The sequence below is a fragment of the Scardinius erythrophthalmus genome (genome assembly GCF_964197995.2).
Source record: "Scardinius erythrophthalmus genome assembly, chromosome: 6".
Taxonomy (NCBI): domain Eukaryota; kingdom Metazoa; phylum Chordata; class Actinopteri; order Cypriniformes; family Leuciscidae; genus Scardinius; species Scardinius erythrophthalmus.
The window spans coordinates 20,342,274-20,357,816 of record NC_138226.1 but is presented as its reverse complement, the minus strand read 5'-3'; the positions used below and the strand labels follow the sequence as shown (position 1 = coordinate 20,357,816).

Sequence of the window (15,543 nt, the reverse complement as noted above, 5' to 3'; positions counted from 1 at the left end):
CAATGATAAATGAAGGGATATGTGTGTAAAGTTTTGCAGTGAAAGTTCAAGAAATCTTACTCATGTGTCAAAACTGGGGAATAGTGTTTATAGTTTGGGGAAAAGGGTGTGCTTTTTGATGAATGGTGTTATGGTTTTGAAATTTTAGGGTTAGGGTTAGTGTTTCAGCAATCGAGTAAAACTGTAACATGCCTTAACACACCTTAGATACACATTACTTATTATACTAGATCGATCTTGTTTAATTACAAGCCAGGTTGGTTTGAAAATAAGTAAAAAGACATGCATTAAAGTAATGAATTAATAATGCAGTGTGATGTTAAATTAAAAAAAATTCCACATATAAATACGTGATGTTTTTTTTCTCCAGCTATTGACTTTTATCAACCATAAAAATATAAAATCTTATTTTTCAATAATAATGGATGAAAAAGAAAAAAACATAAAATGCTCATCTTTGGAAATACTTTATTTCTTGTCTTTTACAACAATACTACTGAAAATACACCAAATGCATATTTGTCAAACAAGCCATAAGGCTGTATTTAAAAAACACTGGACTGTGAGGTTAAGTTCACTTGAAAAGCTCCAGCAGAAAAGAGAATCAAGTCATCTGTAATAATATACAATAAAGAATAATCATAACAAAAAAACAGTGTATTTTTCTGTTACATACTATAATGCATCTGTGCAGTAATATAAAATTACACAACAGTTATATCCTACAGTATAATACACTCAATCAAATAGCGATCCATAGGCAGCCTCTGAAAAAAAAAATGACATAGACAGACACAGACACTGCTGCTGCACCGCAGAATAAGTAAATGTGGAGAAATGCAAGTAATCAAGAATGAGTTTTTACATCATGGCCTAAATGTGATGATAAAGGAATGGTCATGAGGTCACCAAAGTCATCATGTGCTTACAAGATTTCATGGCAATCTGCACAATTAGACAATATCAAATACAATGTCAAATTTTACATTCTGGTCTAATGGTTGTGCTACAGGGAATGTCATGAGGTCAACAAAAATGACATGATTCATTGCTCAGCAAAATACAAAAATTGGTTCATAACATTTGTTGTATGCAAGTCAAAAGTTTGGCCTGATGTTGGTGCAAAAGGAAAGGTCACAGGGTCACCACAATCAAGGGGAGTCTCTCTTAAAAGAGTATGAATACACTACCCAAATATCATGTGAGCCCAGTAATTACATCTGGTAATATCATACATGCTAAGTTGACATTTTTGGCTAAGATTGGTGCACCTATACTGGTAGGTTTGTGCATCTTCATTGAACTGTGCAATGTGCTTACTAAATTTAGGACATACTAGCTTTGGGACATACTACTTTGTCATCTTAATGGACAGATCTGTCGCGTGCATCATGTCACCGTTAACTGCCCTGTCAATCATCTTGTTAAAATTCTCCATTCAATCTAATTTTATTTTCTACCGTTTCGGAGAGAAATGTAGTTGCACGTTGATCTGCCAGTCGTGGGTCTTTCATGCGGAGACTCTCCTCATGTGTTTGCAATTTGAATATAATGATGTAAAAGTTAATGGCTAAAACGTATCTTTACAAAAGTCCACAATGCATCTGCAGATGCAATATAATGTAGACAACACTGAATAAATACATTTTCGTCAGGTTAGATACTGATAATTAATCACTCTAACCCCTTTATCTAAACCTCTCTACATAACCGCTGGATTCACGCGTCCTCCATGTCTGTAGTTTTTTAACACTTTTCACTCGTGTTTGTAGTTCTAACCGAATCCTCGTCCAACGCGCGATGGGTTGTGGGCAATATTAGCCGTTATAGTGTGCATCGATCTGCACTTCGGATTCTGACCGGAAATAGTAGACCATCCGGGTATATTTGGAACACTCATTTCAACGATTTGGGACGTACTAATTCTATTTTCGAATGCTATTTAGGATGGATAGTATGCGAATTGGGACGCACCTACAGTTTGAATTTTCAACAAGATATAATGCACACAGATTTTGATGAGGTAAATCAGCATACTAATAATACACAGATATAGGGCAAGTCCATTTCCTTCAACACAGTCCTTCGTTCAGCTTCCATCTGGGGAAATACAGAAAACAATAATAAGAGGCTGAATTTCAGCTGTTTTAGCATAAATAAAATACACAAATAAATTACTAAGAATAACAGTATTAGGGGGTTATTCCAAAAACTAACAAACATACATATTAATAAATAAATAAATGACCTAAATTGTGTTTTCCTCTTCATCCTCACTGGTGTCTGGACTACTGAGGCCACTTTGATCTTCCTCTTCAACATGTAGAAGGACAGAGGCCTCAGGACCTAAGGCAGTCTTATACTGTTGGAGGACCACTTGGAACCTTTCTGACACCTCTGACAGTCTTCTTCTTAAGAGACAGCAAAGTCCCTCATTTCCCTTGTCTACGTCTCAAAATACAAAAGAGATTACATTAAAGACAAACTATGTTAAGATTATTCAATAAGGCCAAAGAACTAACCTATTAAAATCTACATAGCAGGATGGTTGCCATTTTTATGTGTATCGCTGACATGGGACCAGGCTAGCTTCTGTATAAAACGACTTGAGGCAACATGACGGCTCACTGAGATGACTTTATGGAGGGAGGCCCAAAGCAGCATATAAGCGTTTTGTGCCCATGTCTGATAGCTGTTTTAAGTTAACAGTTTTCTTCTTCACTACAGTTATGCTGAAGTAACACATTGTGTTAGTTCCTGACCATCAAGGTTTTCTATGTTGACTGGAGGAAATAATAATAAGATTAATCTTGATGTTATGCTAACCCCATGTAACATATCAGGACACAAATTACAATGGTCAAAATTCTTTTGTTCATTTACGCTTTCAAGTAACAGCCATAATACAACATATCTGCACATCTTTCAAGCATCAATCTTTACAACCTTACTGACTTGTTACCATAGCTACAGTAACAATTGTAATCCCCATTTTATGTATATCCCAAAGGACCACGGCAAAGAGAGCCATAACCGTTCTACTCCATCCAAGTTCTGTGACTGATGTGTTTTTTTGTATGTTTTTTTTAAACACATTAGATGGACAGGGTTTTAATTAAACTTACCCTCCTCAGCCAACTTGTTCTTGAGAACCATTGCCAGGCTCTGCAACCACGTGCAGTGTTGTGCCATCTCCAACACCAAAACGCTTGTTTCCTCATGCAGTCGCCTTGTTAACATCACTTGGTCGTGCACTCGTTTCTTGATCGAAATATTTGCTAAGAATCAATAACAGTTACATGTATCCATGAGACAATCTTGCATAATCACTGCAAACATTGACTTTTTTTTAATCAAATCGATACATAAGAAAACTGAAAATACACCATTAAACTAAATTAATATTACAACACTCAATATGTAACATGCATGCCTTAGTTCAGTATACTCTATAAAGCAGAACTGTAAATAAATTCCTGTGAAGCATCTACAAACAGACATACCACTGCCATGAACCTCCCACGGCCATATTTGAGACACAGTACTCTCTCCAGTTAGGGAATGCTCCACCACAGCTACGTCAATGTTTGTTGCCGATTCTAGTACAAGATCATTGTATTTCTGTATCTCCTGAAGAAGGAGTTTTTTGTCTTCTGCCAGCTTCCTTCGAAGGCGATGGCGAAACTTGCTGCTGTCTAGAAAGACATGAAGTACAGAGGCAGAGGTTTTTGACAGAACTCTTCAACAATAAAAAAATTATAGCACCAAAAAATTGAAAAGCAAAGCTGCAGTTATTGAAAACATAATGAAATACAGTATGTGAAAATTATAATGTAGACTGACATGGGAAACAAATTGTCCAAGGTGTAACATTTAGGGGGGAATCTATTTGCATGATTTTCATGATTGCCTGAAAATAATAATTGTGCATTAATTAATTTAGAATTGGCAGTTTTTTATCTAAATACGTTCCCCTTCCACGGAGGCCTCTATGTTGCACCTCCATGTTCCTACAGTAGCCCACAACGGACAAACAAACACTAGATAGTACCTCTCACATTTTCTCGTCGGCTACCGTAGCTTGGAAAGATAGAGGTGAGGGAAGCTGGTTGCAATCGTCAAACCTCACTGATAGATGCCACTAATTCCTACCACTAAATCCTACAGACTGGTCATTTAAAGAACAGAATTCAACGATTGAGCTGAACTGTGCTACTACACTTATTTGCTAATTCCATGTTGGTGGAGTAGGATGCATACAGTAGCCTGAACTTATCAACCTATTATATTATATTATATAGTTATACCATTCTGACGGTAGAGGGTTCGCTTCCGGTGCCTCACACTAAGGTAGAGCCCCTCAATTGACTGCTGAAGTCCTCTGTGTGTGGTGCCTTGACTGGCACGAGATGTATCAGGTGTCTCTGTAGAAGATATAACGAAAGCAAATTCACTGTTAAAACAACACAGAACCGTTTCTCTGCTTGAATTTCATGTAAAACCTTTTAATCAAACTTATTTAAACTTTGTATGTGCACTTCCTGCAGGAAACTGGAATATACTAATAAACCTGACATCATAAATGTGGCATCACATTAGATGATGATCAACCTACTATTTTTTGCTGCTCTTTAATATCAAACATAAAATTTAGATTGTAGAAAGGGATGTTTGTTGTTTCTTTTATCTGGTCATGCTTACCACCAGCTGCCCATTCCTTTACATCAGATAGCCACTGTGACACCACTTCATCTGTGCAATCTAGCTCTGTTTTTAGGTCAGCTAGCCTTGCAGTCTCATCATGGAGTCTCTGACAAGTCTGATGAACAGTGTTATACAATAATAAGGATTAAAACTTGATTAACAACAGGCCAAGTAAACACAACAAAAGGACACACAAAACAATTAATATGAGACTTACCTTCACATATCTTGTGGAAAGTGCCTGATGTAAAGAGATATTTTTTTTCTCGTTCCACCCCATTGCATGCAACGTAAGCATGTCCACCCGTGCTGTTGAAAGCAAATAATGAGGTTATGATGATCAATCTAAAAATTTTTTACAAGAATATTGCAAACTCCGGTCACCTGCTTTGGACATATATTTGGTCGTCAGGGCACAACGTGAGAGGTAGCTGTTCACTTGCTCCACCTCCTCACCAGCGGTAGTCCCTGCTCCTTCCTGGTTCCTGCCACTCCAATTAATCTGTTAGTAAAGGGTGGAAGAAATTCAATTTAATTTTATTTATATAGCCCAATATCACAAACCACAATTTGCATCAAAGGGCATTACATTCCATGCAAGAAATGGTTATGCAAAAACACAAGATAACATAGTGTAGCTTAACTTATATTTAATATTATTAATGTGCTTGTAAATATTACAAATGTACATAAGATGCCAAAATATTATACACACCTCACACTTAGTAGCATGGGCTCGAGCATGCATTACACTGAGAAAGGGTTTCATAGTGGTCAGTTCCTGAAGAGCAGGAAGGACACTAGCAACTTTCTCCAGGTATGGCCAGTATTTGCATGCCACGTCCATTGCGAAGAATTGTGCCTTGGCTGGCATGAGCTCCTTCTGAAGGTACAGAGGGTAGGCAAATATCTCCCCCCTGTACATATTAAGGGCTTTCAAAAGGAACCCATGGCGACACACAGCAACCTCCATCCCCTCTTCATCCAATTTTGAAGCCCTCCTTGAAGTTTCCCTCGCTGCTGTCCACTGGGAGTCCCCACATGTGCCTCTTCCCTGTGTCTATGAAACACAAAACAAACACGACAAATCAAATAAAAGCAATGGTGTCATTCAATATATGGCATTTTGATTTTGTAATTGATATGCAGGAGTAATTGAAGTGGGGGTTACGTTTATTATTGTAACAACTATTTTGTCAACTTGCATTTTTCACTGCTTTCTGTATGGTGTCGACAAATCTAGACACCGCGCTGTCTTCAGCCACAAAGAGCCCCTCAAAAAAGCCAGGATCATCAGAGCTGAGGAAGAAAGAAAAATAGAAAATCCATTCATGAAATATATGAAGTAAGAAAATAAATCAATAAAAAGACTGGAAGAAAGATCACCTTCCGTTTCGGCGAAAGCGATATAGCTTTCTGTTTCCATCTGCTGAAACAGCCAACATTTCTGGTGTGCAGGCTGGGCAGGTGAAAGGAGCACTACAGCAGAGCTGGTCTTCCTCAAATGATGCATACGAAAGCTCTAAGAAGCTACGCTGCAGTGCATCGCCGTTGATAGATCCAGACTGGAAAATATATAGAATGAAATAGTATTTTGATATTGTCTGCTTATGGAATTTTTTTTATAAAATGGTAATAACATTTACACTTACTCTTCCTCCACACTTAGTGCGATGTTCCAGCAGCTTTGCGAAGGCTTGTCTGGAGAATCCCGGAGAGATGATCTTGAGTTCCTGAAAGGAGCTCAAGAGGTCCAGTGTATAAAGTGTGGAATTGGTGACGGAGGCTGGCCAATATCCACTTCTTAGGAGGTCTTTAAAGTCAGGGGTCCACTGCTGCTGGCATGTTTGACATTCATACAATGGCTGATGCAAGTCAAAACGCCCTTGGAACAAAAAAAAATAATTAAAAATATAATACACATTTACCACATACTTAATTTTACAACACTTAGTTCATTATGCACATTGTGAATGGTTAAGAGACATTGCGCAAGTTCCTATAATCCCACATTTATATTTTCAAATTCACTAAATTCCACACTGCTGTGTTGATTGGACATCATGCTGGAAAGATGCTAGGACAAAAAAAAAAAAAAAAACATCTGTCTTTGTTTCAGTTAATAACATTACCATGTGCTATTCCATATTTCTGTCACTTCTGCAATTGTAAGCACAATGCCACAGCACAATAGTGTGAAAAACATCACATCTACAATATATATATATATATATATTTTTATTTTATTTTTTTTACCATTGATGGTAATTAAAATCACTGGTTTGCCTGGTAACACAGTGAAGTTTGTGCCTCCACAGGAGCAGTCTGGCACCTTCACAGTTGGCAAAATGCAAGCTGGCAAAAAGAAGGAAAACCAATCATTTAGATTATCTGTAACTGTCTGCAGACACACATTGAACAGCAAAATTAAAGCTTTCGTGAGAACGTACCTTGCTCATGGGTGCAATATCCATCCTCCCCTTTAATGATGCATGTGGTCGGAGGAATGGCTTCAAAAAAACCACGAATCATGCATTCCCTGTTGTGGAGTGGATGTTTTTTGTGATGCAATACATCACAGTCCCCACAGAACCACTCCTCAGGAAGACACTCCCTGCACCTAAGGAGAAAATTATATATATAAAATTAATATTATAATATAATACATTATTATATGTTATATGAATAACTCATATAAAGTACTGTACACTCTATTTAAGCTATTTACCTTTTACTAGGTTTGATTTTATTGTATAGGATTGCATAGTGCCTCAGTGTTTAGCACTGTCACCTCACAGCAAGAAGGTCCTAGATGTACTTTTCTCATTAATGTGTTTTTCATCTGGGTATCTAAGTCTTCTCCCATCCCAAAAGACATGCATCTTAGCCTATAAAGCAGGGCACTCTGCAAACCTACCCTGGGTAATTGAAGTTTGATATTAATGAAAACCAACCTAATAACAGCAGGCTCGTTGCAAAGGCAACACAGGGGATGACCAACAGCCTCTATTGAAATAAGGCATTTTAGGTGGTATGGTCTTGCTTCTTTCCAGCGCTCAGAGGCTTTCTGCTGCCGAAAAGACCATGATGATGCAGAGCTACTTTGAGGCTGAGCAGCAGAAGGACATGACGCCAAAATATCAGAGAGCCTCTCCATATTTTTTTCTGTAAAGAAAATCCAAAAATAAAGCGGTAAGGGATAATTTAGATAAGGAACAATTAAAAGTCAACTGATCAGTATTAGAATGAACACTTTTTTTATACTGTGCAAGCTTAAATTAATCACTGTGAATTACCAAATTCCCCTTGAGGATTTAGTTTTGTTGAGATTGCAGTAAGTGGAACCTCCACACTGGATGACAGGGAGCCCTCAACCGTGGGGTATGTGGCTGTAAAACAGCACATAGAAGAATAAGAACAAGTTAGGCTATCACACTCTATTCTTGTTCTTCTTTTCAAACTATATACTAAACAATTTATGAAATCAGACATATTTTTGTTAAGTACTTGGTAGTGTCTTCTACAATAGTGTCACTAATGTTTTTTTAGTTATTTGAATATCTTAAACTCTCAATAAACAATTACAGTGTTCTAATTTGAGTTGGTCCAACATTATCATTGTAAATTCCTCCTACAAATGTCAAATAATTCAGATATAACCTGTAGCGGAGGCATGGCGTCGCCCTCCTCGCCTCCCCCTCGGCTTACCACGTCCTACAGAGTCCCTTTTAGAGGTGTGTGGAGGGTCTCGTACACGTTTCCTCTCATCAGCTGCTCTCTGTGTATTGGAGTGAATATTTCTTGTAAGACTGATGTTGATAAAAGTACGGTAACCAAAAGGCAGGTAACTTGTGAAAGGAAAACACAACATAGTGTGTTAGTAAGGTGTTGAACAGCTTAAATGAGCCTTGGAATAGATTCTCCAAGTCTCTGTAACTCAGAGGGATGGAACTGCATATACTACTATTATTATTATTATATTCCCTTATTAACACGTCACAGAACATGGCAGGATGCATCATGCAATATACCTGTATAAAATCTTCTGCACTCATCATTCTTACATATTCCTCATCACGTTTTACTTTAATTTATGTTTGTTTTTATAAAATGATTGAGGTGTACAAAAACTCTAACCTTGGCTTCAGCTAGAATGTGTTCATGTTTCAGCTCCAGAGCCATGCGTCTCCCCTCTTGGTAGTGGGGATCCTTTGAATCAAGTTTATGCTTGGTGGCCATTGCAATGCAGTCAGATACAGACAGACAGTCAGATACAGACAGACAGTCAGATACAGACAGACAGACAGACAGTCAGATACAAACAGACAGACTGACAAAGATGGGTAAGACAGACAAGTAGTGCTAGACAAAGACAGACAGGGAGGAAAGAAAGAGCAATAGATAAAGACTGTGAGATAGATAAAGATTGAGGATGAAAGAGAGGATGTAAGATATAGAAAATAATGAAGAGATAGAGGTTGGCTCTTAAAAGTGCCTTTGGGTTTTGAAAATCAGGTTCGGATAGGTTCGACAGGTGATATGTTTGACAGGATCTGCATGGAGAACAACAGAAAATGTTAATTATGTAGTGTTGTTGATATAAGATTTAAAAAGTGTACCCTAATAGTGAGTGATTCCCATTTTCTTGTAAATGCTTAGGATAAATAAATACAGATTCACGTTGTTTCTATTTCCTGTGCTACTGTTAAAAGTCGCGTAAGTTAACATTTTTTTTTAAAGGCGCGTAACATGTGCCTGGGGTTCGCCATAAAGGCAGCGTTATGTGCAGTATAACGTTAGACCAAGTGATAATATTGTTATTACTAACACATTACAGTGACGTTGAGTGTGAACCACGATGATCGAGAGAAAATCACATCATCTAAATGTCCCCAATTACTATTCCCCCAATAAATTCTCAATAAGCAGTTACACGTCCAAAATATATGTGGACTACATCATGTGGACATGATATATATATCACAACATGTTTTTTTTATGTGGAAATAGGCTAACGTTACTCATAATTTTATTTTGTATATATACATCTACAGCTATATATCTAGGCTTAGAACATGTTTTTTTTTTTTTTAACTCGTAATTTTCTTCATTTTGGACGTGTAAATAATGCTTATGAATTCATCTTGCTTATTAGACTGTTGTAAGCGACTTACCGTGGTGGAATCGCGCTGGGCAATGGTTTCTGCGATGGTCGCACACAGTGACGTGTTGCACAAAATTGCGCCAAAATATCAATCATAATTAAAAGTACAGTCTTAATATTTTATATCCGTGCTCAATTTTAAAGGGGTCAGCATAAATGTCCAAGTGAAGGAAAAACGAGTATGTAGCCATTACATTTAAACACATATCACTTCCCAGAATACATCCATCTCTTTGCGAAAGGATATGTCCATATAAAGTAATATAAACATTTCTGCAGTAGGCTATATAATTAATTTATTACAACTGCATAAACAGTATTGAGATGAAAGTTCTATAAAAGTAGGCTATTCTTTTTTTCTTTTTTCTTTTTTGGGGCGCAGAAAAAAAAGAAAAGTAGGCTCACTATAAGCCATTGCAATTTGAAATAACATCGACAATTATAAAATATCCCACAATAAATTAAGGCATGTTTTAAGCCTACAGCAAATATGCAGTCCTGCAATTATGTCGTTTTAATGTAGTCCACAATAATATAAAAAAGAGGAAAAATCGTGATATTACCGATTTAGAAAAGGGTTTCAGCTAGCTACCCTCAACGTCGGCTTATGGACGTGAGGGGGAAATTACCACAATATGTGATCGAAAATTATAAAATATCCCACCTAAATGAAGGAATGTTTTAAGCAAATAGAAAATATACCGTCTTGTAATTATGTAATTTTAATGTAGCCCAAAATTATATAAAAAGAGAGGAAAAAGAGTTAGGTTTAGGAAAATAATAAAAGTTCAAAATTCAAAGATGAGTGATTTGCACTCAAATCTATCGGACGACCCTCTCCGTTGTCAAGTGACGAATAGGGGGTACCCTCAACGTCGGCTTTGGACGTGAGGGGGAAATGACCAAACGGCATAGCCTATGCTGAGCCTATGTGACGAATAGGGGTGAGACCATGTTGCAAAGAAAGACGTGGTGCAGGCACGAAAAATACGTCCCTTTGAAATACATTAGATTGAAAGTCGTGCTGAGTGACACGAAAAAAAGAAGGAAATTCGTGCCTAGGGACACGAATCAATAGATTCATGTTGAGTAGCCTATACCGAATATAAAGTAATAAAAACGAGAATTAAAATCACCTGATTAAATGTTGTGTAATGTAGCCCTTAAAGTCTGCAAAATTAATAACAATTGAGAAAAAACTATAGCCTACTGTGCTCTCGAAAGAAAAACGTGGTGCAAGCACGAAAAATATGTCCCATTGAAATACATTAGATTGAAAGTCGTGCTGAGTGACACGAAAAAAGGAAGGAAATTCGTGCCTATGGACACGAATCAATTTGTGCTGAGTAGCGTACCGAATACAATACAACGAGGATTAAAATCTCCTGATTAAATGTTGAGTAATGTAGCCCTTAAAGTTTGCAAAAGGAATAGCCAAACATTTGAGAAAAAAACAATAGTGTGCTCTCGAAAGAAAGACGTGGTGCATACGCCCCATTGAAATACATTAGATTGAAAGTCGTGCTGAGTGACACGAAAAAAAGAAGGAAATTCGTGCCCATAGACACGAATCAATTTGTTTTTGAGTAACCTACCGAATACAATACAGAGATGATTAAAACCACCTGATTAAATGTTGTGTAATGTAGCCCTTAAAGTCTGCAAAATAATAACAATTGAGAAAAAACAATACTGTGCTCTCGAAAGAAAAACGTGGTGCAAGCACGAAAAATACGTCCAATTGAAATACATTAGATTGAAAGTCGTGCTGAGTGACACGAAAAAAGGAAGGAAATTCGTGCCTATGGACACGAATAAATTCGTGTTGAGTAGCCTACCGAATACAATACAACGAGGATTAAAATCTCCTGATTAAATGTTGAGTAATGTAGCCCTTTAAGTTTGCAAAAGGAATAGCCCAACATTTGAGAAAAAACAATTGTGTGTTCCCGAAAGAAAGACGTGCAAGCACGAAAAATACGTCCCATTGAAATACATTGAATGTCGTGCTGGGTGACACGAAAAAAAGAAGGATATTTGTGCCCTTGGACACGAATAAATAGATTAATGTTGAGTAGCCAACCGAATATAAAGCAATAAAAACGACGATTAAAATCTCTTGATTAAATATTGAGTAATGTAGCTCTTAGCAAAATGAATTACAATTGAGAAAAAACAATACTGTGCTCTCGAAAGAAAAACGTGGTGCAGGCACGAAAAATACGTCCCATTGAAATACATTAGATTGAAAGTCGTGCTGAGTGACACGAAAAAATAGGGAAAATCGTGTCCACGAACACGAATCAATAGATTAAATTTCGTGACTATGTCACGAACTGCCGTGAGACTGGGTTGAAACAGCAAGTACATAAATTGCATGTGTATATTAGATCGGTGTATTAAAGTGAAATCAGCATAATATACAGTACCCACTGCTATACATGCTCTTAATATGAGTCAAAAAACAAAAGGAAAACAGAAAATCGCTCACTGCTCTTGTTTGAATAACTTAGTAGCTTTCATAAGAATACATTTCTTACTTGAATGCTGCTGTTAAATGCTCTGGTAAGGAGATACACATGTCAGACTGTGTATAGCTCACTGAGGGTGGGGTCTATGCTAATAGGACAGAGTCTGTCGGCAGTTGTGGGCGGGGCCTAAGCATTTGTGACATCCCAAAATCTAGAACCTGCAAATTGCTTGCTCTGAGACACTGCTTATGATTTATGGGGATTAAAAAAAGAGGAGTGGGTGGATTTTTACCATTAAAGGGTGGTTGTGTACACACACTGCCAACACATTTATGTTCAAACACCATGCAAAAGTGAATTTTGCAAAACAGGTCCCTTTTAAGTATTCTAGAGTATTTAAAGGTATAGCGGAGGATTTTTTACTTCCGGGTGGATCACCTATACCAGTGGTTCCCAAACTTTTAACAGGCATGTACCCCCTGAGACATTATAGATCTTCCGGAGTACCCCCAACACCACCAATTGTTAACAACAAGTTTTTTTATTATTATTATTATTATATTTATTTTTATCAATTTTGTCGAGAACAGTGAATAGAATCATAAACATATGATAAATCTCATCAAAAGTCAACATATGATATAGGGCTGTGACGGTGGCAGTTTTTTACCACCGCGGTAGTAATGGACCCAAATACCGGCGGTGTTGCGGTGGTCGGGGGACGTTGTTTAAAAAAAAAAAAAAAGAAAAAGAAAAGAAAAGAAAAGAAACAACACACTAAAGCCTGCAAAGCATTGAAATAAATATCAGTAAATACTGGTAACTTACATAATATAATAAAGTTGAATCTATTTAAAAAAAATAATAAATAAATAAAAACTTTCGTTAAATTTTCCACACAAAGACGCGTGATACAACCTACCGCTCTGCTCTTTGAGAGGGATGTGGGACACGAGCAGGAAAGAGACCACCGATCTATTTTCTGATATCTTCATGTTTTCTACTTGTAAAAGGTATGAAAAACGAACTTTATCTTCCACAGGGGCAAGGCATTTAGGCTATGTTTGCGCGCTGCCAGAGAAAGCCAAACTAAAATCACTTTATGCCTAATCCCCTTTGGAAATGGGTGAGACGCGAGTGAAGATATGGGAAAAGAAACAAGAGATTCCATGCAGGGATGAGTCACGATTTTTGAATATTCGATTAGTTTATTTAATTATAGACTATCTAATGTTCTAATGTCTGTTGTGCGATCTTTCTCTAAAATTAAATCTCCATGTTCTGGTGCTGATGCGGTGGTGACGAGTTCATGTAACCAGAGGGTGACGCTGCCAATAACGCACATAACAGCTGTCACAAAGAGCCGGCAAAAGTAATGATTATGAATGTGTCAAATATAGGAATGAGACATTTGAATAGTTTATTAATAAAGTGTTTATTTTTTTGTGTCAGTGTCGGGCTGCAAAGATTAAGTTGCTGACTCGTTATCTTCGCAGTGAACGCGCCTATAGAGAGAAATGCACACTTCATACGGATATGCTAGTCGGTTTATTTTCGTTTTGAATTGTTTTGTTTAAAAGTAGACAATTCAAGCTTTCTATAAGGAATAACCATATATTTTTAAATTCACTAATAATCGGGTGACCAGATCACAAACCAGAATTCAAAGCCGAAAAAGCTTAAGTTTATGGGCTCACGCACAACTCTCTCATTAGTCATGAATTCAAACTTTTCCATGGCTGCGATATAACATTTAATTGCTAACCTATTATTTCTTTTGTAAACAAAGCTTTGTGTGTCATAATATTAATGTAAAACAGCATTCATATATTTGGCAAACCATCGCCAGTAGTCTAATACTCAGCCACCGCGGTGGCGCTTTACAACCGCGGTGGTGCGTTTGTCAAGATTACCGGCACAGCCCTATTTCGCGTACCCCCTGAAATCAGTCCACGTACCCCTGGGGGTACGCGTACCCCAGTTTGACAACCGTGGACCTATACTATTGGTCCTCCTAATTGTCAATCATTCTGGTGAATCAATCAAACTTTTCAAAAAGTGGAGAGGGCGGGTCTTATCTAAAATTCGGAAAGATCCTCCGCTATACCTTTAAGAGATAAAAAATTGTGCTGTGCCAAATACCATTTGCAAGTCAATAAACAATAAAAATAGCAAATATACTAGATTTCCAAAATAGAATTTCTGTGGCTATATAGACATTTAAAAATGCATATGATTCTTTAAAACATTTATTTAAAAATAATAATGACTGTTAATAACAGTAAGTGCTGTTTTTTTTTTTTTTTTTATAGGATAAGGTATAATTGATTTTGAATTAGTATATTTAAGTTCACAGAACACATAATAGCACAATGTTTATTTAATGTACTTTATCAATAGATATGGACAACAAATGCTTCTTGGATTCATAAATTCAAGCATATGTTGCAACACTATAGACAGAAAAAAAATGCAAGAAAGGAAGGCTGCAACCAAGTCAGTTCAGAGTGAATAAAATGAACTCTGTCAGCTGTGGACTTGAGACAGAGGTTAAGAAAAACAAAAATACATTTAAAAAAAATTCTTGCACTGGCACGAGAACTTACGAGGAGAGCTCAGCTGCAGGCTAGGAGACAGGCAGTGACTTGGCCACCACCATAGACCCACCAGCTGGAGGGCATTCTGGATAAGGGTCAAAATACATGATGAAAGTTATCCTGAATCTGATGACATCTACCCTCGGCCACAGGCAACACTCAGTGAAACCAAGGGCTGAAAGATACACTCGGATTTAACGGTTAACGAGGACAACACATTTCTAAATAACACACTATACCAAAACTCACATACACTGTAGTAGAACTGTACCATTAAAATACCATCAAGAATACTGTAATGGTTTGCAAGTACTGACACTGACATTGTCAATGCAGTAATGTCTGCAAAAAAATGGGTGTGTTTTCTGAGGACGCTGGGACAGCGAGCTCACTCTCTCCTCTAAAGAGCGATGACACTGCGATTGGACCGACATGGGAGAGTGAGGGGAAATTAAAGTGGCTGACCTATTTGGGCAGACAAACTGCCGCATACCAATGGGAAACAATGGATGACGAGACCAAAAGGGAAGTGGATGTGGAGACGGAACATTTGCTGATGCATTTGCTTTTACTGTTTTTTTGTGTTTTTTTTGTGTTTTTTTTTTTT

The 15,543-nt window shown here is 37.3% G+C and overlaps 1 protein-coding gene across 2 annotated transcripts; it reads right to left on the bottom strand.

The window, feature by feature from the left end:
- Nucleotides 1-451: 451 nt before the first annotated feature.
- On the bottom strand, nt 452-11,348 carry LOC308692467 (uncharacterized protein). Of its 2 annotated transcripts, none has more exons than XM_081368510.1 (18): nt 8,842-11,348; nt 8,365-8,482; nt 8,001-8,093; nt 7,659-7,869; nt 7,155-7,324; nt 6,961-7,059; nt 6,357-6,589; nt 6,091-6,269; nt 5,910-6,003; nt 5,420-5,764; nt 5,089-5,206; nt 4,922-5,013; nt 4,702-4,819; nt 4,308-4,424; nt 3,504-3,695; nt 3,126-3,278; nt 2,249-2,451; nt 452-2,100 (listed from the first exon to the last, which is right to left on the bottom strand). In XM_081368510.1, exons 1-17 carry the CDS (start codon nt 8,941-8,943, stop codon nt 2,249-2,251), a joined length of 2,637 nt encoding a protein of 878 aa, XP_081224636.1. In that variant the 5' UTR covers nt 8,944-11,348; the 3' UTR covers nt 452-2,100. The 2 variants fall into 2 exon arrangements, with proteins under 2 accessions (XP_081224636.1, XP_081224637.1); XM_081368511.1 differs by having other exon boundaries at nt 2,249-2,445.
- Between the last annotated feature and the right edge of the window lie 4,195 nt (nt 11,349-15,543).

Excerpts from the sequence above, each read along its gene's own strand:
- LOC308692467 (XM_081368510.1), bottom strand. The coding sequence starts at position 8,943 with ATGGCCACCAAGCATAAACTTGATTCAAAGGATCCCCACTACCAAGAG. Across the intron at positions 7,870-8,000 it reads AAATCCTCAAGGGGAATTTG|AAAAAAATATGGAGAGGCTC; the intron begins GTAATTCACAGT and ends TTTTCTTTACAG. Across the intron at positions 5,014-5,088 it reads CAAATATATGTCCAAAGCAG|CACGGGTGGACATGCTTACG; the intron begins GTGACCGGAGTT and ends TGCTTTCAACAG.